Genomic DNA, 19,595 nt, shown 5'->3' on the forward strand with positions numbered 1-19,595 from the left:
TTTACAAGAATGTGTAATAATTTATTTCATTTTTTAGACATGATTTAAATTTGGTAACTCAAATTATTGTTTTTATGTTAGATTTTGTAAAATGGTTGAAGCAAAACATTCCTAAATTGATATCCAATTAATTAATAAATATTCGAATCAGTATTCCTTCCCTCTGTCCCATTTTACCTGGTCCAAACAAAACTCATTTTGAGTTGTCACATTTATAATAATTTAACCTCAAAATTATGAGAATAGGTGATGTTCATATAACTACTATCAAACTATTTTTTTGAAAAGCCCAAAAGATATTTGGGCTAGTTCAGTCCAATATCCAGTACTAATAAAATCCCATGTGAAGGATTGCGATAAGCAGCAAAAAAAAAGATATTCACCACGGCCGGCTAGCTAGCACCGCCGCGGATTGCTCTCATCCCTCCCCAGGTTTATCTCTTCTCCGTCTCTACCAATTAATCAGTTAGATCTGGATACATAACATATATTCACATAATTGTTCTTAGGTTTTTTATTGTTCGACTCATACGCAACACAGCTGATTTCCTATTCTACTGAGATAAATACATTTGTGACAGTTAGTTGAATGTTCCTGAAGAAAATTTACAATTCATATATAGCTTTGCTTCTTTCTCTGCGTGTTCATTTGATGATCTACCGATATTGACTCCGGTTATAGTTATTGAGGTTGCTTTTGATTGATCTTTCTCTGCTATTCGCACACACTGCACTTTCGCTAACTGATACGGAAGTTTGATTTTCTGTCGTTGTTTTGCGTGTGTAAGTAATATCCAGTGCTAATTTTGCCGCCAAATATTAACCAGTTTTCCCTTTCAAACCTTCTGGGTTGAGTCTTATATTTCTATTTTGTTAGAATTGATTCCGTTTTGATGGGTAACCAATGCATATTCTCATACTCGCTGATGCTGCTTTGTCACTTCTCATCTTTGCTGTTTGAATAAACTAAAATGATGCTTATAGTGGCACTTCCAGGCTTGCTTGCAGCCGTTGGTTTTCGATTTTGTGAAGATACGAGATTGACACCACTAGTTGATGTGAACAATGATCAGACTCTTCGATGCTCATTGTCACTTACAAGATTCGAGAGTCTTAAATGTGGCTCCCAAACTCATAAAAGAGGCCCTTGATACCGGTGTCCTTCACTTTGCCGTAAATGGATTGTCTGAGAAGGACTGGCATTTGGTCAAGGAGATGAGCGACACCCATCCTTCTGTTGTTCCCAACTTTGGCCTTCATCCGTGGTTTATAACGGATAGAACTCCTGATTGGCTGAAGACGTTGAAAGATTTCCTCGCGTCCACTCCCTCTGCTGCAGTGGGAGAGATTGGTTTGGACAAAGGGTCTACTGGGAAGAAGATAGACTTCACAGATCAAGTTGAAGTCTTCCGACAACAGCTACAACTCGCGAAAGAGCTAAATAAACCAGCGTCCATCCATTGTGTGCGTGCCTTTGGCGATCTTCTTGAGATTCTGAAATCCGAGGGGCCTTTCCCTGCTGGTCTGGTATTGCACTCGTTTCTCGGCTCTGCTGAGATGGTTCCTGAATTGGCTAAGCTTGGTGCTTACTTCTCGTTTTCTGGGTTTCTCATGTCGATGAAAGAGAGCAAGGCGAAGAAAATGTTGAAGTCCGTTCCTCCCGAAAGGATGTTGTTGGAGACAGATGCTCCGGATGCCCGGCCAAGCTCAGTTGATCCGGATTCTCTATTTGTGATCAAGAGAGAGGTCTTGAATCCAAAAGAGGCAAGTGGTGGTGAAGATACTTCCATCGTCGAGGAGAATATCAATCATCCGGCTAACATTCATCACACACTTGCTTATGTCGCACATATGCTTGAAATGGAGGAAAAGGAACTTGCTCAACTCAGCTATGAAAATGCAAAACGCCTCTTCTCTTACAAGGGCTAACGAAGTTCTTGAATACTATCACTCTTTGTATGGTTTCAGTCTGATCATGAAAAGCTGATGTAAATACTGAATAATTGTTGCTTCGGATTCATTCGGGAACACCAAGTAAAGAAAGATGTGCTTCGTATTATCCTTCACTTTCCATGAAGGATATAGACAAAGCTTAATCGTGGGTTGGTAAATGCTTTTTTAGCCCTCCATTTGGAAACTTGTGGCAGGAATTGTGGTTATTTGAGACCAGAAGCATATATATGATTGATGATTCCATTTCATCTTAACCTCCGAAAACCCAAGGGAAATCTCAGCATGAAAAAGTGGTACATGGCTTAGTGCTTGACTCCAACAATCGAGTAATTTATGTCCTCAATCATTCATGCTTTTTCTGAAACTTCAGTTTTTGTTCAACGAGGAAAGGGAAAGTGTGCTGTCTGTGAGCATGCATTTTACCAATCTGTTTTAAATTAGCATTCATGTGTTTATTGGGGTGATATTGGTATTGCTGCGGTTCTTCGTTTCCCATTGCCAGACTTGGATGAGATAGAAATGTAAAACAAGGTTGAAGAATCAGAGACGATCAACTAACTTTGTGACTCTGTTTGTTGTCCACTATATTTTTATTTTTTAGTTTTATACATCAGGCGTTCTTGTATAGCATTATAATGAGAGGTGATGATGTAATTTATTGGCTTGAAGAGAGAATATCTTGCAAGGAATAGCAATCTTGTTATATCAGGTTAGATGCGTCCACTGGAAAGGATCCTTTCTTGTAAAATTGAACTGTTCGGTTACTCATTCACAGGAGAGTGTAACTGTATAACCAACGTTGCAGTATTCAATTTATTCCATTCGATTATCATGATTTAAAAACGTATTGAATAAATTTAATTAAAAATAAAACGTTTATGAAAGTCCCACTAAAGTAAAAATAATATCATCTATACTTATTCTCTTACTTTATTCTGTTACTTTGTTCTCTTTCCAAAATAAAAGCAAAGGTGAGACAGTGGAAGTACGTTAGTTGAACTAGTTGAAGGAAACCGTAACCGTTGTCACAAAAAAAAATCAGAATGGAATTGTTTTGCTTCGAATTTAAGCTTTTCAATTTTTTTAAAAATATTTGTTCTGTCCTTTTATCCTGCAATGTGTTAAGCTTCTATCTACAATAATAAAAGTTTAGTATACATCATTTTAAAGTTCTATACTAGAGTAGGGGTGGGTCGATACGAGATATCGTATCGAAAACGTTGTATCGTATATCGTATCGAAAATATCGATATGAAAGAATTTCATATCGTTATCGTATCGAAAGTTTCGATATATCGAATTTTGATATATCGAACTTTCGATATGGATAATATCAATATCGTTATCGTATCGATATTTCGATATATCGTACCGAAATTCGATATATCGAATTTCAGTACGATATATCGAAATATTGATATCGTATCGAATACCTGTATATCGAAAATTATAATTTCAAATATGTATCGATATATACGATATATTCGATATAAAACGATATATCGAAAATATCGATATATATCGTATATTCGATATAAAACGATATATCGCGATATAAGGAAATTCATATCGTTATCGTATCGAAAACTTATGATACGGTATCGTTTCGTATCGAAAATTACGATATATCGAAAATCTGATAATTTTTCGATATTTTTCAATACGATACGAACGATATATCATTTTTTCGATATTTTTCCCCAGTCCTATACTAGAGTATAAAATATAAGTAAATAAGAAAGCATTACAGCATCCATAGCGGTTGAGCACAACCGTCCGTCCGTCCAGCGGCGCGACACTCGCTGCTCTCTTGCCGCTGGCGCGCTGCTCGATGCATCGAGCACGTCCGTGCCAGCGAGCAGCCCACGTGTCAGCCGTCCATTGGCCAACGGCAATGCCGTTGCCAATTTGATTTTTTTAAAAAAAATTGAATTTTAATTAAAAAATCTGATTAAAAATAAAAAAAATCTCACTTCCCAAAAAATTATATCCTTTTTCTACCCACTTTTAATTTATTTTTCAATTTTTTCCCCAATAATACACATTTTCATCTATAAATACCCTCACTTCCACACAAAAAATTCACACCACACTACACAATTCTCATCTAAATTCTCTCATTTATATTCTTACAATTCTCAATTTTTCTTTCACTCACGACAAAAAAATGTCCGACTCCGGCGATCACCCCTCCGGCTCCGACGGTTGGAACCCCGATTGGTTTGGTTCACAACCATTTCCTAGTCCGAAAACGGAATATTCGGCCCCTCCTCAAACCCAAGGTTCGCAAGTTCCAGGTGGCTACCGGCCTTACCCGATCGACGACCAAGATGTCCCCGAAGGGCAATACGGGTGGACACCCGAACCACCCGTACCTAGAGCGGGAGGGAGCGGCCCCTCTCAAACTCCTCATCTTCCTACTCGTGGTGTCCGCACCCCGTACACTCTGGGGGAGATGGAGCAATTATTCAAAGCGTACTTGTCAATCTCCTAAGATCCGGAGGTTGACACGAACCAATCTGGTGACCATTATTGGTGGCGCATCTGTCGCCGGTACAATCAAAACCGGCCGACTGGAACAATCGAGCGCAACGAGAGTATGGTGCGCAATGCCATATACAGAGCCAACAAAGAAATCCAAAAGTTCCAGTGGTATTACCTCGAAGAGCGGTTGGTGGGGAGCGGCCGGAGCGAGCTTGACATCATCAGTTCCTTCTTGGCGACCTACCAATCCATGAACTACAAGCCGTTCAAGTACATCAACATTTGGCAGGAGACGCGGGCGCATCCGAAGTATAGGGGAGACGTATCATCCTCATCTAGCTCCTCCTCCAAACGGTCGAGGTCGATATCCCTATCCGACGCCGGTTCCGAGGATGTGGCTAGCCAACTTGCCGGAGCTAACTTGGGTAGCCCCGACGCCGGCCCGAGCAGTTCTCAACGCCGGCCGCAAGGAAGGAAGAAGGCGGCGGCCAACCGCCGTCCGCCGCGACTCCATCCGCCCCTGTTCCCTATGTGCCACCTCAACCCCCCACAAACTCGTTGTGGGGGATTTTGGACCAACTCAATTTGGCCGATAGGTCAACTATGACCCCCGAGCAACTTCGATCGCATGTGGCGATGATACGGGGCCTCCAAAGAACATTGGGGGTAGAGCCGGATGAATAGTCATCTACGGGGGTAATTTTTATTTTTAGGTGTTTAATCATGTAATTTTTAATTTTTAGGATTTTAATTATGTAATTTTTAATTTTTAGTATTTTAATTATGTAAATTTTAATTTTTTTTTTGTAATTTGTAATATTATTTCAGGTATTTTTAATGCATTTTAATTTTGTGGAAATATTTTTATTTAAATTGAATAATAAAATGGTGGGACCCTTGAACTTGTCCTTGCGGAAGAGTATGGATGTGAGTGTTGTGCTTTTACCTAAGAGCAAGAAGTAAAAGTGGGACCGGACCCACATCCGTACTCGTTGGTAAGAGCACGGATATGGATGCTATTACCATTTGTTAAAGTCAACCCACGTTTAACTAATCAGTCGTAATAGTAGAAAAATATCTACCTGCTCCAATTATATAAGGCAGGAGTAGATTGGAGTGTTACTACTACCAAAATTATTCCCCCAAAAAACTGCAGGTTTGTTCACTCTGTCAATATGTTATTCACCAACGATTTGTAATTATTTGAACGATATACCGAGATTTGCCTAGAGAAGTTGGTTGCAGAGGGGCAGAGTTGCGTAATTGAGTGATATACAGAGATGGATGTGTTGAAACGCCACTGGATATTGGGGGCGATCGTTGCTTTCCTGTTTTTAATTCCAACAATTCATGGCTGGGGACAAGATGGTCACCATACTGTTTGCAAGATTGCCGAGGTCTCTCTCTCTCTCTTAAGTTCCCTCAACTTATTTTTCGGATTTGAGTATTCTGTAATCTCGATGGATTGGCATTTCATTGAAGATTTTAGAGTATTCAATATAGAGAAAATGTTGAGAGGAGCAAGACCTATTTTGAGAATCTTATGATTGCATTGTGCAGAACTACTTTTCCCAGTAGAATCTGATGGAATTTCTTTATTTGACACAGAATTATCTCACGGACGAAGCTTTGGCTGCAGTGAAAGCCTTGCTTCCAGATTCTGCCGATGGTGAGCTTGCTGCTGTTTGCGCCTGGGCAGACCAGGTTCGCTGGCACTATCACTGGAGCAGCGCTTTGCATTATGTAGATACACCTGACTTCAGGTGCAATTATGACTACTGCAGTAAGCTCATCTCTTTTCTCTAATCTTTTTTCATTCTCTAATTTCTAATGACTTTCTTTGGATTGCTATTCCCAAATAAAAAAAATAAATGGTATTTATCAATCAATCTAAAACTAGATAAGCTTTCTGATAAGAGTAAAGGTACCGGACAATAAGAGGAGCACAAGAAGTGCTCTATCAAATATGCAGAGGAAGAAATAAACTCCCACACTCAATCAGATGAAAGAACTCGGCTTTATTGATATGAGAAATGAAATGACACTTTAACGGAAATCCTCACAAGGAGGCCTACGATACTACGATCGTCCAATACTAAAATCCCAGTCCCTTTTCTGTATTTTGGAACTTCAATATATAGACTTACAATTAGAGAAAAATCAGCAATAACTAACAGCATCTGCAACAACTTTATTTGAATTTGAAAACTCCTAACAACCTAACTACAGCCGAGATTTGTGCGCCTGCCTCTCCTTCATTCTTCCCCCTTTTCCTCTGACTCGGTTGGCCAAACCACCTGGCGGTTTCCCCTTTTGTAGACCCGCCAACTCGTATCACTTTCCCTGGTTGAGATGCTAATGCGGCTTTGTTTTCATTTTTACTTGGATTGCAATTTTGTATCTATCCACTGAACAATTTTGCCATGTTTACTATCTCATAATAATTTGGCCGAGGGCTGATTCTAAGCTTCAATATCACTTTCCGTTCAAATGTTGCTGCATTTGATCTCCTTTTGTCCTTTTACAGCTTAGATGCATATGTACTTTAACTCAAGTTTGAAATCCCTTGACTGACCTTTATTCTTGTATATGTGTTAGGAGACTGTCACGACTCTGCTGGACGCAAGGATCGTTGTGTCACTGGAGCAATTTATAACTACACAGAGCAGCTTATGTCAGAGCATGATGATTCTGGTTTATATGCAACAAGCCGTAAGCATCATCGAATCTTGAATGGTTGCTCGTACTCCAGAAATTCACTAAGTTGTCTCTTCAAATTACAGATAACCTGACAGAGGCACTTATGTTCCTATCACATTATATTGGTGATGTCCACCAGGTTATGTCATTTCTATCTTTCTAAGCTAAACCCGTCTAATGATTCTGAATGTTTGTAAGAGAAGTACAATCACCAGAGAGCTAAGGACTTCATGTAGTCCAAGAGTTTCTAACATTGAAAATGGTTGGCAGCCATTGCACGTGGGATTTCTTGGAGATTTAGGTGGTAACTCAATCACCATCCGTTGGTACCGTAGGAAAACAAATTTGCACCATGTGAGTTGTATTAGGCATAAAATTTTAGAAAAACAATCTTTATACTGCGTTTCTTTCTTTCTACTTTTTTGTTGAAATGCTGTGATTTTAACTTGTTAAGAAGGTAATGAGAAATATTATGGTTCAGGTGTGGGACAATATGATCATTGAGTCTGCTCTAAAGACATTCTACAGTAAAGATCTGTCTGCAATGACCCAAGCTATTCAGAAAAATATCACGGTGCGTAAAGTTGATAATTTGGTGAATAAAACATGGGATTATTAACATATGAGAGGCTCCGTATTCCTTTGTCTTTGATGTCTTTGATACATATGGTGCCATTCTAAAATCAGTAATATCTTCAGCATTTATGGGACAATATATTAGATATTAGCAACACTTTCTGCTTTGCTTGGTAGGTGAGAAGTGTAATTATGTAATAGCCCTTTATGAGTATTTTATGTATCACTTAAAAGAATAATTTTTTATACTGCAGTACTTTATTTGTTTTACTCTATTGTGATTTGTATTTGTATATTGATTTGTAAACCTTTCGTCATCTCTGGAAGAGATATAATTTTGAGGCACTCCTCATCTTCTGCTATCCAACTTTCTTCCACCTGAAATTTAGTAGTATTTGGGAGATCTTATCTGCCCTCTTTTTATATTCTCATTTAACTGCATGTATTGTAGGCTGCCATGGTTGATGATGTATCTAAGGAGAATTGCAAGGGCGCAGTATGTCCAGATCTGTACGTTTGTACTCTTCACTCTTCTTTCACAATATCATCCCAATCTCCATTCACAACAAGATTTTTTAGACGTTCAGTTTAAGCATATACGTATATTATTTACTTCTTGGTTGTACTCCTTTTGGTTCTTATCTGTTCATATCTCTCCCCAGGTATGCTTCTGAAAGCATCTCTTTAGCTTGTAAATATGCTTACAGAAATGCCACTCCTGGAAGCACCTTAGAAGGTAAAATGATATAATGTTCCAATCCTGTTTCAACTTAGAGTTGCCATTTTCAGATAATCATATTCTCTATTTTATCTTTTCATGTATTTACTAATCATATATCTTTCTTTCTTTCTTTCTATGCAGATGATTACTTCTACTCTCGGTGGCCTGTTGTTGAGTCTAGACTGGCCCAAGGTGGGGTCCGATTGGCAACTCTTCTCAACAGGATCTTCTCCAAAAATAAGTCAATTGCAGTAGAATAATATAGGTTGAGGAGGTCGAGATGAACTCTACATAAATCTCGAGAGGGACCTCTATTTGTGCCACTCCTCTTGGCTTGTACAATTCCCCCATGTCAATACTTAAGTTGCCGAATTAAGTAGTTGGCTATCTTGGAAGTCAACATTGCTGCTCTGCTAAGAAAATGTACTTTAAATTATGTAGCTATTGCTTCTGCTAAACTGGAATTTGCCTCTGTATGTTGCTTTTGTGTAAAAGCAACTTATAAGACATGAAACATGAGCAATCTTTAGCTTGTACGCATTGTAAACTATCAATAATTTATGTATATATATGCTAATGTAGAACTAGCGTGTAATCTTGGTGGGTCACAATATCCTCTTTTGAATTCCAAAATGCCGTTTTTAAGAGGAATAGTTGCATCTTTCATTGCTTTTCTTACTTGTGTTGTTGTTCATGAACCTAATGTTCAAGCATGGAGCAAAGAGGGTCATGCCATGACTTGCAAAATTGCTAAGGTATCAATATAATCAGAAATTTGCTGACGGCAATCATTTTCATTTTTGTGATTACATTCATTCAAGGGGGAAGATAAATAATATCCCGTGACTTTTTTTCTTGCGATGGCGATCCCTTTTGTATTACATTGCGTGCTTGCTTGTTTGGTTCTCTCTTTCTCAAATTCTCTAGGAAATTTCACAATTATACATTACTATGTAAGACAGGACTTGCTGGAACCGGAAGCACATAACGCAGTTCAAATGCTGCTGCCAGACTACGTGAAGGGTGATTTGTCAGCGCTGTGCGTTTGGCCAGACCAAGTAAGACACTGGTATAGTTACCGATGGACAAGCCTCTTCACTTCATCGACACACCAGACAGAGCCTGCAATTTTAAATATCAGAGTAAGTTAATATGATCGTCATCACTTTTAGGGTGTGTTGTCTTTGCTTGTAAATTTATCATGGACAAAAGAGAGATAAGAAAAGGTGGGGAAGGAGGGAAAATATTATCATACCAACATCCCTATGATAATATTATCATGAATTGGAGTGAAAAAAGAGGGAAAAGGGGCTGCCTGGAAAATTTTCCATCCTGACCGTAAAAAGTATCTATCCTGGAGAACATGTGAAGCGAGGAAAAGGAGGGGAACTATTTTTCAGTATTCCATCATTTTCCATCTAAGAGAACACACCCTTATTGTTTTGTTGATTGTTATGGCATCTGATATTGACGGATGAACATAGGGGACTGCCATGACCCAAAGGTGTGAAGGATATGTGCGTCGCAGGTGCCATCCGGAACTTCACCAATCAACTCTCACATTACCATCATGGGACCTCTGATCGATGCTGTAAGAGATCAATCATCCCATTACCATGAATTGCCTCATCTATCATATCCTCACCTTTGCTTAAACCAATTATGTTAAGCATGCTTAAGGAATTTCTTTCTTTAATTATGTTCCCCGGATAACATGACAGAAGCGTTGTTGTTTTTAGCACATTTCATGGGAGACATCCATCAGGTAACCAAAGCAAACACTAACCTGCGTGAATTCTTGGTTTCACTGTGGTTGTTGATTAGTTGTGGTTTCGCCTTTGTTAGCCAATGCATGTTGGGTTCACAAGTGATGAAGGTGGAAACACTGTGGAGTTGCGCTGGTTCAGGCACAAGTCGAATCTGCACCATGTGAGTGTTGGCTTATAAAATGCTACTACTATCATCTTTTTTTTAGCAATTTTCTTGATAAGAATGATACATTACATGAGCATATATATAGATGAGGTTAACATAAACCACTTTAGATGATTCTATATGCAGAAAATATAGGTCTAGAAAGCTAATATGAACTCTTGTTAAGATAAAGATTCGTTTATTGCTTTGGAGACTTCACTTCTCTTGTGTACTTGATTTCAAGTTTCTAATTGAGTGAGCATGACGGCATTGATGTCTTCCCCAATTAGGTGTGGGATAGAGAAATAATTCTTACAGCCGCCGCGAATTACTATGGAAAGGACATCAACCTCCTCCAGCAAGACATTCAAGGAAACTTTACTGAAGTAAGCTAGCTAACATCCTTTGCTTAAAACAAACTAACCTGTAAAGCTTATGCAAACGTAAATAACTTTAAATGTCATTCATGTATTACTTGCAAAATGATCGTTTCTATAGTCTGATTCGTCATGCCACATCCATTGTTGCGAACGGGGAATCTGGTCTAGCGATCTTGCCTCATGGAGAGAATGTAGTCACATATCTTCTTGTGTGAGCAAGTGAGTATCTGCATCAACAAATGCAAGAAACTATCGACGTGGATGAAAAACAAACATTTACTGCGAATGTAGTTGGTGTTGATTATCATGTATTTACAGGTATGCTACTGAGAGTTTGGATACGGCTTGCAAATGGGGATACAAAGGTGTTGAGTCAGGGGACACTCTTTCAGGTACGGAGCAAACGGGCCCTGATGATGATACAGAACATGTCTTGATCTGTTCACTCTATTTATCTTTTATTTGTGTTGACAGATGATTACTTCAACTCGAGATTGTCCATTGTTATGAAGCGGATAGCTCAGGGAGGAGCCCGGTTAGCCATGATTTTGAACCGGGTTTTTACTGGTGTTAGCTTAGAGATGGAGGAAACTCTCGCTGCTACTTGATTACACAAACCTTCTAACAAACTAACGACCTTCACCGTCCTTTGCGTTTCAATTTCGAATTCCATTATTTTTATGTGTCATCTTACATATTTCATTTATTACTCTTTTTTTCAATAATTTTTATATTCAGAATCCGAATATCCAAATGTTATTCCCCAATACGTGTCAACTATTAATGAAATGAAACAGATAATTATGGTTGTTGAAGAAAAGTGCTACAAGCTATTCTCCTCTTCATTTGCGGGAGTTAGAGGGGTCCGCAACCCCGAGATCTATCCCCAACTCCTCTAAGGAGAAAGTATCACACCCAATGAACTGCGTCTCCGATGGGGTCGATGTGTGCGAAGAAACAGTCAAAAAATCAAAACTGGGGCGATAGACGTTGTCCCCCCCGGCATCCCCTGCATCCCCGGCTGCCACCCCGGCATCATCTGCATCCCGGGTGCCCACCCCGGCATCATCTGCATCCCAGGTTGCATCCTGGGTACCCCCTGCCCGCCCGACATCGCCGGTCCGCCCTGCATCCCCTGCCATCCCGGCATACTACCCCCGGATGCCATCCCGGGCATCATCTGCTGCCAATAGTACATGTTGTAGTACCCGGCCATCGGACCCGATCCACTTTCCACGGGTACCGTGGGAGTTTGAGACATGCTCGTCACTGGAGTAGACTCGTTGTTGTGCTCCATTTCACGTTGTTGCTCTTGTACAAAAATTAAGATAGAGAGAAAACTCGTTAAAACAAGTGGTGCGAATGAAAATGACGTGCAAATCGCGTATATATAGTGTTTCGAAAATTAAATAAAAAAAATAAAAAATCGGTTGGCCGATCGCTCGCCAATCGGCCAGTGCCCGGGAATCGGCGTGCGCTCGCCGTTTTTCTCGCCGATTTGGCACTCGCCTACTGCAATGGTTCGGTGAGCGGACCGGCCAGCGTCGGGAATCGGCTAGCCGCTCCGCTCGCCGCCATTGTTAGCCGGTCCGCTCGTCGCCATTGTGGATACTCTTATTGTGTTTACTATTGGTGAATCAGATTCTCATGTATCATCATTTTGTAATTAATTTCTATTCTGCATTAAAAATTGAGATGTGTCCTTAATATGTTAAAAAAAATAACCGGAGTTAAATTATTTGGTAAGTTGAAGCTATCCAATTTTAATTAAATGGGACTTTATTATATTCTTTTGAAAATGGGATGCATTGAATATTGTGAAGCATGCAAAACATGATAATTCAATTCAAAGACAGGAGATAGCTGGTCCTTCCACTCCACGTTTTAATCAACTCCGGATCTTCGGAGCCGTCTTGATTAATTCAACTTTGTTTTCCATCTTCTTTCCACTCATAATTACTAGTTCTATTTTAGACTCACATAATAAATTATTACTACTACAATTCAACGAAAATAATACTACTAATCAAATGAAGAGGAGAATAGCTTGTACCACTTTTCTTCAACAACCATAATTATCTGTTTCATTTCATTAATAGTTGACACGTATTGTATTGGGGAATAACATTTGGATATTCGGATTCTGAATATAAAAATTATTGAAAAAAAGAGTAATTAATGAAATATGTAAAAGTTTGACAGTAAGAAAAATTTGTCTGGCTGCGATCTAGGACCAAACTTTCTTTCACCAAGGCGTTGCATTTTTTTCAATATTTTGTTCTGCAAAATGTACTTATTTAATTATTTGTAAGGAGATTGCTTTTCGTATTGTTTATTTCCCCTTTTTGGCGTCGAAAATTACGCATTCCCATGTCCATGTGCACTGTATGATCATCTCCTCTCCTTTCCTTTCCTTTCCTTTACTCTCCCCTTTGCATAAACCCTCCGTTAAACCCTACAAATATTTATGTATAAACATATTTATAAGCATACATTTTGTATAAGCACCTTCGAACAGTACAGCAGTAGATCTAACCAACTGTGTGTTTTAGTGTGTGCGTTTCTGGCTTATTGTTTTCGATTTCGATTTAGACGATTAGATTGCTGCATCTGAGAAATCATAGATACTGCTATGTGTTTTACTCGCAGATCATAACTAGTTCTGTATTTTCATGAGCAATCCTCTGTTGATGTGCAGATGAAATTGGTTTTTGAATTAGTCTTTCTGCTACAAACAAAAAGGATTGAAATTATAAAGAGATTGACCGCATTTTGTATTTGTCTTTTTAGATCATCGTCTTTACTTCTCCACGTTCTTTGGAATTTAAGGTTCTTCCATTTTAGTATTATCATTTGGTTTTCTTCCCTTGTATTAATTGGTTCTTAAACATTTTGTGCAGTGAAAACTTGTACAGACTTCTGTTCCACTTCAATTCACAGCATTAGTCTTTGCCCTCCAAAATGGCATTGGCGAGAATAGCTAGAAACGGTTGCCGACAATCTGGAGGTGCCACAGGTAGATATGCTATCATACGGGACATGATCCGTGAGGAATCATTGTCTGTGAGCAAGTCTCACTCACCTTTCAGTGGGAGCTTCACAGCTTTCCAGCAACCTGTTAAACCACACAGCAATCTTCCGTTTTTCTCAAGCATTGGCAGGTTTCCTGCAGCAAGTTTTGGCTGTAGGGGGTTGAGGATGACCCCTCAGTATGAATATGCTCATGCACAAGCAGCAGTCGAGGAATCAGATTCAGAATATGAGAATCTAAAGTATCCTACTCTTGAAGCAACAAAGCCCGGTGAAAAGCCTCGAGTAGTTGTTATTGGCAGTGGGTGGGCCGCATGTAGGTTTCTTAAAGGCCTCAACACCAAGCTATATGACGTTGTTTGTATATCGCCAAGGAACCATATGGTGTTTACGCCTTTGCTTGCCTCAACTTGTGTTGGAACCTTGGAATTCCGCTCGGTAGCAGAGCCTGTTAGTCAGATACAGACAGCATTGGCGAAGGATCCGAATTCTTATTTTTTCCTTGCTTCGTGCAATGGTCTAGACACGGACAAGCGTGAAGTAAGTAGTTTCAAATATTTTCATTCAAGATATTCTGTACCATGTAACAGGCTTATAATTATAGCAATAACAGGCTTATAAGTATCAATGAGATGATGCTTCAGTATTGTTGTCATTGTTATTTATTTGATTCAGAAGTAGTACCATGTAAGGACATTCAATTTCCATTGCTATATCAGGTGTTCTGTGAGACATCAGCTGATGGTGGAGAAACATACAATTTCAAAGTTGCATATGACAAACTGGTAATTGCTTCTGGAGCTGAACCATTGACCTTTGGCATCAAGGGAGTCCACGAACATGCTTTTTTTCTGCGAGAGGTGTCTCATGCCCAAGAAATAAGGAAGAGGCTTCTCCTAAACCTGATGCTCTCTGAAAATCCAGGTGATCTTTTATGTAAAATATATTCATGTGGAAGTGCTTATCTACAGAACTGCTGATGCTAAAAAATTATAGGACAGGATGGAAATAATGTTTCACATACATTAACCTAAATGTCATAATCTACAAGATCATTTTCTTTCTCAACTCATAGAAAACCTCTAGTCACTCAACCCTCAGTTATAAATGGTAATTTTGGTTTTCTGATTTCTCTTGCACTAACTTGAAATGAATTAGGGTTGAACGAACTTTAGAAGTTGTGATCGAAATTTCCATCTGTAAAAGAGAGACTATATATCCAGAATTGATGGTATCAGTGTCCCTCTCTCTCGTCCTCAGTCTTCGACTTACTTTAATGGACGTTTGTGCAGGCATGTCAGAGGAAGAAAAGGAGAGGCTACTGCACTGTGTTGTTATCGGTGGAGGACCTACCGGCGTGGAATTCAGTGGAGAATTGAGTGATTTTATTATGAGAGATGTCCGCCAGAGGTATGCTCATGTCAAGAACTACATAAAAGTGACCCTCATTGAGGTATGCCCATTCTTTTCTCAGCTCATTAAATTTGACGTGGATCACATTGTTTATAACTATTTACCATACTTCCTTTAACAGGCGAATGAGATTCTATCATCATTTGATGTGGGATTAAGGCAATATGCAACAAAGCACTTGACCAAGGTATTTTTCAATCACTTTCCCCTTTTGGATGGCAGAGGCTTTCCTTGTCGGAATTGTACTGATACATAACGGTTGTTTCTCAAATTAGTGTGGAGTGCGCCTCGTGCGTGGTGTCGTTAAAGAGGTTCACCCGAATAAGATAGTTCTTAGTGATGGAAGTGATGTCCCTTATGGCCTCCTTGTTTGGTCCACCGGAGTCGGTCCCTCAAAATTCGTAAACTCGTTATCCCTCCCCAAGGCTCTCGGCGGCAGGTATAACACTGAATCGACCCCTTTGTTCTGTATTCGTCGTGGACCAATCCAAATTGAATGTATTGCAGGATCGGCATTGATGAATGGCTTCGAGTCTCATCTGTGGAAGATGTGTTTGCCATTGGTGACTGCGCTGGATTTGTTGAAGGGGTTGGGAGGCCAGTGCTTCCCGCTTTAGCTCAGGTGAGTCTTCAGCATCACGTCTTCATCTTCGTTTGCTTCTCTGATTTCAAACGCAACAAAACCAAACTATACTATCTAATCTTGATCAGGTTGCGGAGCGGCAAGGGAAGTATCTAGTTGAGCTGTTCAACAGAGTGGGGAAAGAGGGGGGTGGTAAGGCCTCATTCGGCAAAGATGTTCCTCTCGGTGACCCATTCGTCTACAAGCATCTCGGAAGCATGGCATCTGTAGGCCGCTACAAGGCCTTGGTCGATCTCCGCCAGTCCAAGGTAACTTCACTCCGGTGTATTTCAAGAAATGAGCACATAATAATAACTCTATTATAAGATAGTATATCTTGGTGTGGCGGCAGGATGCAAAGGGTTTATCACTAGCTGGCTTCTTAAGCTGGTTCATCTGGCGCTCGGCCTATCTCACACGAGTAATCAGCTGGAGAAACAGATTTTATGTTGCTATCAACTGGGCGACCACACTTGTTTTCGGCAGAGACAATTCCAGGATCTAATGTTACAGCAACTACTACTACAGCTTGCCCTATCAGGAATGACTCTTTTACCCTCTGTAAGTTGTAGAGACATATGCAACATGAATTAATTAAATGTTTCATTTCTCTATACTCTATGTGCACAAGAAAACACATTCAGCAGCAGAGGTCATATTAACTAAATATTCACAAGTCCCATAACAGACATAGTAGATTAATTTCTTTATGCCGTCACAATCTCAAATTACTGAGAAGACCTCAAACTATACACGAATTTACAAATTACCAGACAACATAGGTACGATCCTCTTCTTTTCTAAACCTTAAACCTCTGCCAACAATAAATCAAGGCTGGGTTGTTCCTAAACATAACTGGAATATGGATTTTCTAAGTCTAATTCAAAAGACTCATACCATAATCCAGCACAGATGACACGACGACTTTAAATATTCATTACCTGACATGGGAATCATAGGGATCAAATAGGTTATCAGGGATAATCACTGGCAACTTATCTATATACATAAACAGCCTCTTCAAATTCTCCCCTGTTATAGCAGCCATGTCTACCACGTCCTTGTTATCCAGAAGCACCCATAGATCACCAGAGTTTACCCTCTTTAAGCTGTCACGACAGAAAGGGCACGATTGTGATCTTGAGTGCCTGCAATAGAGAATGTTAAGTTGCTTAGTGGAGAGAAATCAAAGCCTTCTACGTTAAACAGCTATGGATGTTGCACAGTCTCACGTCATTGCATATGTTCACCTAGAAGAAACCCCGAACAGACGAGCGCAACTCAACCTAACAGGAGACTGATAGCAACATGCAATGCATAGCGAACAAAAGCACCTTAACACTTCAACACAGACTAAATATTATGTGTAGTTCTACTTCTCTATTTGGACACATGATGCAATCATATGATGGATACACCCCTAACCCAAACTCATATCCAAGCATACATCACAAATTAGAAATTCACACTTCAATGTATGTATAACCAAACTTAAAAGAAAGGAAGTGAACAACAGAGAATCTCATAGTAAGATACAAGAGAAGGATGAAATAATTCAACCAATAAAACACCTGAATAATGTACGGAAAATTTCAGATAAAGATCAATGATGGGCAACAAAAGCAACAATTCACAGCCAGGAATTCTATAAAGAACTTAAGAAAATGTTTAGAAAGGAGCAGCAGCATACCATTCTCTGTAGCATTTGAGGCAAATGGCATGGTTACAGTTGGGCAAGACAATCTTGCTATTCGTCTCCATGCAAATACCACATTCTTCCTCCCTCTCGACATCCAATTCCGAGCAATGCCTGAGATCATCATCATCCTTCCTTCTGTATCTCTCCTGACACACAGCCTTCTGTTTCTTATCTTCTGAATCCGTAACACCTTTCTCAAGTTGCATTAACGATGGATATATAACAGCTGGCCACAAGATATATATATTTCTTTTTCAGAACAGAGTTGATTATTAACCGCCTTAGAAGAAATATGACGAAACCAAAGTTTACCGTAGAACTCTCTAATGCTCGCTTTTCTCTCATGAGTGGACATAGTGGTGGTGCCATCAATATACACCTGTGCAGTGACAAAAGTTCAATCTCCAGCATTGATCAGTTCCACAAACAAGGTAGTCACATTATACAGACAGACTGACCTTATAAATTAAGATCCGCAGCAGTCCGAGAGCTCCGGCAAGGTGGCAATCAGTCCATTGGACTAGAAAGAGTAAAAAGTGAGCAGCTGGACTATATGACATTCTCATTTGTAGACACGCCCCATCATACTCCCTTGGAAAATCAGATGCACTGGAAGTATGTCACCACATTAATTATAAACGGATAATCTTCATTTAACAAATTCACATAATATCAGATGCACTGGAAGTATGTCACCACATTAATTATAAACGGATAATCTTCATTTAACAAATTCACATAATTGAGGGGCGAATCTAACTCAGAGAGTCAAAATCCAAATACACCATGATATTGTGTGGATCATTTCGAAATTAATGATATTTTTGGCATTTGTAGTGCAAGTTTCCTCATATGTTTAACACACACACTGAGTTAATGTATTTTGTACCCCGAAAATCCAATCAACATGAATCAAATTTACCCAAATTTTAACCTAAAAGAGGGGGAAACTAATTCAATTTTTAGTACTTCAAGAGAAATACTGTGTTTTGAGAAGTTGAATAAAAGATTAGCATTCACTTGAAACCTGAAAATTATACCTTTACGACAAACTGAAGCAACAGAGAAAGTAAAGGCCAAACTATCATCAATTACAAAAATTTCCAGATCAATATGCAGAATCTGGATTCTCATCATGATACCAACGCAAAATGCGCCTTAGATAAAAATATAAATAAAAGAAAAGAAAAGGATAAAGAAACCATAACCAACAATTTTCCGATGAAAAAGCGAAAAAGCTTAAACAAAAACAAAAAAAAATCGACAAAATCGCGTTAATTAAAAAAAAAGAAAAATACCGATACTTATCGATCAATGAGGAGCTCCAGAAAAATCTAAACTAAAAAAAAAAAAAAGTGGTAGAGGGAGAGAAAAAGGAGTTAAAACTGACAGAGTATTAGCGTGCTGAATATCGGCTTCAAGAACTTTGAGCGAGTCACGGAAAGACTTCCGTATTGGACTTCCGCCGCTTACATACATCTCTCTTTACAAAAATTACCTTTTCCCCTAATATTTTTTGGAGGATCAAACAATCATAAATGGAAACTTTCAACTCCGTTGAAAATTGAAGATTAAACTCCTAAAATTGAACTTGGATAGGATGGATTAGATATTTCTGGAGATGTTTGATTTTGTTGTGATGAATTTGAAAAGAAATTTCTCCGACTAAAACTGACACTCTCTCCCTCAAATTTAGAGTTGTCTACTTTGGATATAGAAAAGAGATGATATAAAGGTGACACGTGGAGGGGGAGCAGGTGAGGTGAGTTGGGGATAATTGCCATTTTCTAATTTTGTGTTAAATAAATCATCAAATGATCAAATCATAAGGTAAAAAGCAATAAACGTATTTACTCAGCTTTCATATAGATTACCAATTAACTATGCCAGAAAATAATAGTCTCTATTCGAAATTGCTTCTATGACTTAAAACTTATTAGAAAATAAATCATCCAATATTAAATGAGAGGTTTTCCATAACACTTATTACTTACATTAGTTGAATACAAATTAAAGTGACAGAACAAAGTATTCAAACTTATTTTGATTAAAACTGAGAGGTTTCCCTAAACTTATTATTACCTTTGTCTTCTATTACAATT

General features: G+C 38.9%; 4 protein-coding genes and 1 pseudogene across 8 annotated transcripts; 4 read left to right on the forward strand and 1 right to left on the reverse strand.

Annotated features, from left to right (window-relative positions):
- The first annotated feature begins 334 nt into the window (after positions 1-334).
- On the forward strand, positions 335-2,111 carry LOC121745129 (uncharacterized metal-dependent hydrolase YabD-like). 2 transcript variants are annotated; one of them, XM_042138916.1, is made up of 2 exons: positions 335-432; positions 997-2,111. In XM_042138916.1, the coding sequence occupies exon 2, from the start codon at positions 1,066-1,068 to the stop codon at positions 1,927-1,929; it is 864 nt and encodes a 287-aa protein (XP_041994850.1). In that variant the 5' UTR covers positions 335-432; positions 997-1,065; the 3' UTR covers positions 1,930-2,111. The 2 variants fall into 2 exon arrangements, with proteins under 2 accessions (XP_041994850.1, XP_041994849.1); XM_042138915.1 differs by having other exon boundaries at positions 337-432; positions 985-2,111.
- Positions 2,112-5,553: 3,442 nt separating this feature from the next.
- Positions 5,554-9,029, forward strand: LOC121744819 (endonuclease 4-like). The gene is made up of 9 exons (XM_042138478.1): positions 5,554-5,834; positions 6,046-6,220; positions 7,036-7,149; positions 7,221-7,276; positions 7,408-7,491; positions 7,619-7,711; positions 8,165-8,223; positions 8,376-8,449; positions 8,576-9,029. Exons 1-9 carry the CDS (start codon positions 5,718-5,720, stop codon positions 8,692-8,694), a joined length of 891 nt encoding a protein of 296 aa, XP_041994412.1. The 5' UTR covers positions 5,554-5,717; the 3' UTR covers positions 8,695-9,029.
- LOC121744818 lies at positions 8,995-11,543 on the forward strand (annotated as a pseudogene).
- Positions 11,544-12,108: 565 nt separating this feature from the next.
- Positions 12,109-16,407, forward strand: LOC121745012 (internal alternative NAD(P)H-ubiquinone oxidoreductase A1, mitochondrial-like). Of its 4 annotated transcripts, none has more exons than XM_042138754.1 (9): positions 12,109-13,113; positions 13,629-14,298; positions 14,478-14,682; positions 15,051-15,211; positions 15,293-15,358; positions 15,447-15,610; positions 15,679-15,793; positions 15,883-16,062; positions 16,146-16,407. In XM_042138754.1, the coding sequence occupies exons 2-9, from the start codon at positions 13,690-13,692 to the stop codon at positions 16,296-16,298; spliced, it is 1,653 nt and encodes a 550-aa protein (XP_041994688.1). In that variant the 5' UTR covers positions 12,109-13,113; positions 13,629-13,689; the 3' UTR covers positions 16,299-16,407. The 4 variants fall into 4 exon arrangements, with proteins under 4 accessions (XP_041994688.1, XP_041994690.1, XP_041994689.1 ...); XM_042138756.1 differs by having other exon boundaries at positions 12,109-13,035; XM_042138755.1 differs by lacking the exon at positions 12,109-13,113 and adding an exon at positions 13,122-13,283.
- Positions 16,408-16,451: 44 nt separating this feature from the next.
- Positions 16,452-19,192, reverse strand: LOC121745013 (E3 ubiquitin-protein ligase AIRP2-like). Its single transcript, XM_042138758.1, has 5 exons — positions 18,884-19,192; positions 17,952-18,102; positions 17,806-17,872; positions 17,485-17,719; positions 16,452-16,942 (listed from the first exon to the last, which is right to left on the reverse strand). The coding sequence occupies exons 1-5, from the start codon at positions 18,970-18,972 to the stop codon at positions 16,732-16,734; spliced, it is 753 nt and encodes a 250-aa protein (XP_041994692.1). The 5' UTR covers positions 18,973-19,192; the 3' UTR covers positions 16,452-16,731.
- Positions 19,193-19,595: the final 403 nt, after the last annotated feature.

Source organism: Salvia splendens, chromosome 8 (genome assembly GCF_004379255.2).
Source record: "Salvia splendens isolate huo1 chromosome 8, SspV2, whole genome shotgun sequence".
NCBI classification, from domain to species: Eukaryota; Viridiplantae; Streptophyta; class Magnoliopsida; order Lamiales; family Lamiaceae; genus Salvia; species Salvia splendens.

What these genes read in the sequence shown, in the direction of transcription:
- LOC121745129 (XM_042138916.1), top strand. Translation starts at nt 1,066, where the DNA reads ATGATCAGACTCTTCGATGCTCATTGTCACTTACAAGATTCGAGAGTC.
- LOC121744819 (XM_042138478.1), top strand. Translation starts at nt 5,718, where the DNA reads ATGGATGTGTTGAAACGCCACTGGATATTGGGGGCGATCGTTGCTTTC. An exon ending in ATATTGGTGATGTCCACCAG is followed by an intron (nt 7,277 to 7,407) that starts GTTATGTCATTT and finishes AATGGTTGGCAG; the next exon opens with CCATTGCACGTGGGATTTCT. An exon ending in TCCTGGAAGCACCTTAGAAG is followed by an intron (nt 8,450 to 8,575) that starts GTAAAATGATAT and finishes CTTTCTATGCAG; the next exon opens with ATGATTACTTCTACTCTCGG.
- LOC121745013 (XM_042138758.1), bottom strand. Translation starts at nt 18,972, where the DNA reads ATGTATGTAAGCGGCGGAAGTCCAATACGGAAGTCTTTCCGTGACTCG. An exon ending in ATTCAGCACGCTAATACTCT is followed by an intron (nt 18,103 to 18,883) that starts GTCAGTTTTAAC and finishes ACATACTTCCAG; the next exon opens with TGCATCTGATTTTCCAAGGG. An exon ending in CTCAAATGCTACAGAGAATG is followed by an intron (nt 16,943 to 17,484) that starts GTATGCTGCTGC and finishes TCTCTATTGCAG; the next exon opens with GCACTCAAGATCACAATCGT.
- LOC121745012 (XM_042138754.1), top strand. Translation starts at nt 13,690, where the DNA reads ATGGCATTGGCGAGAATAGCTAGAAACGGTTGCCGACAATCTGGAGGT. An exon ending in TAAAAGTGACCCTCATTGAG is followed by an intron (nt 15,212 to 15,292) that starts GTATGCCCATTC and finishes TTCCTTTAACAG; the next exon opens with GCGAATGAGATTCTATCATC. An exon ending in TGCTTCCCGCTTTAGCTCAG is followed by an intron (nt 15,794 to 15,882) that starts GTGAGTCTTCAG and finishes AATCTTGATCAG; the next exon opens with GTTGCGGAGCGGCAAGGGAA.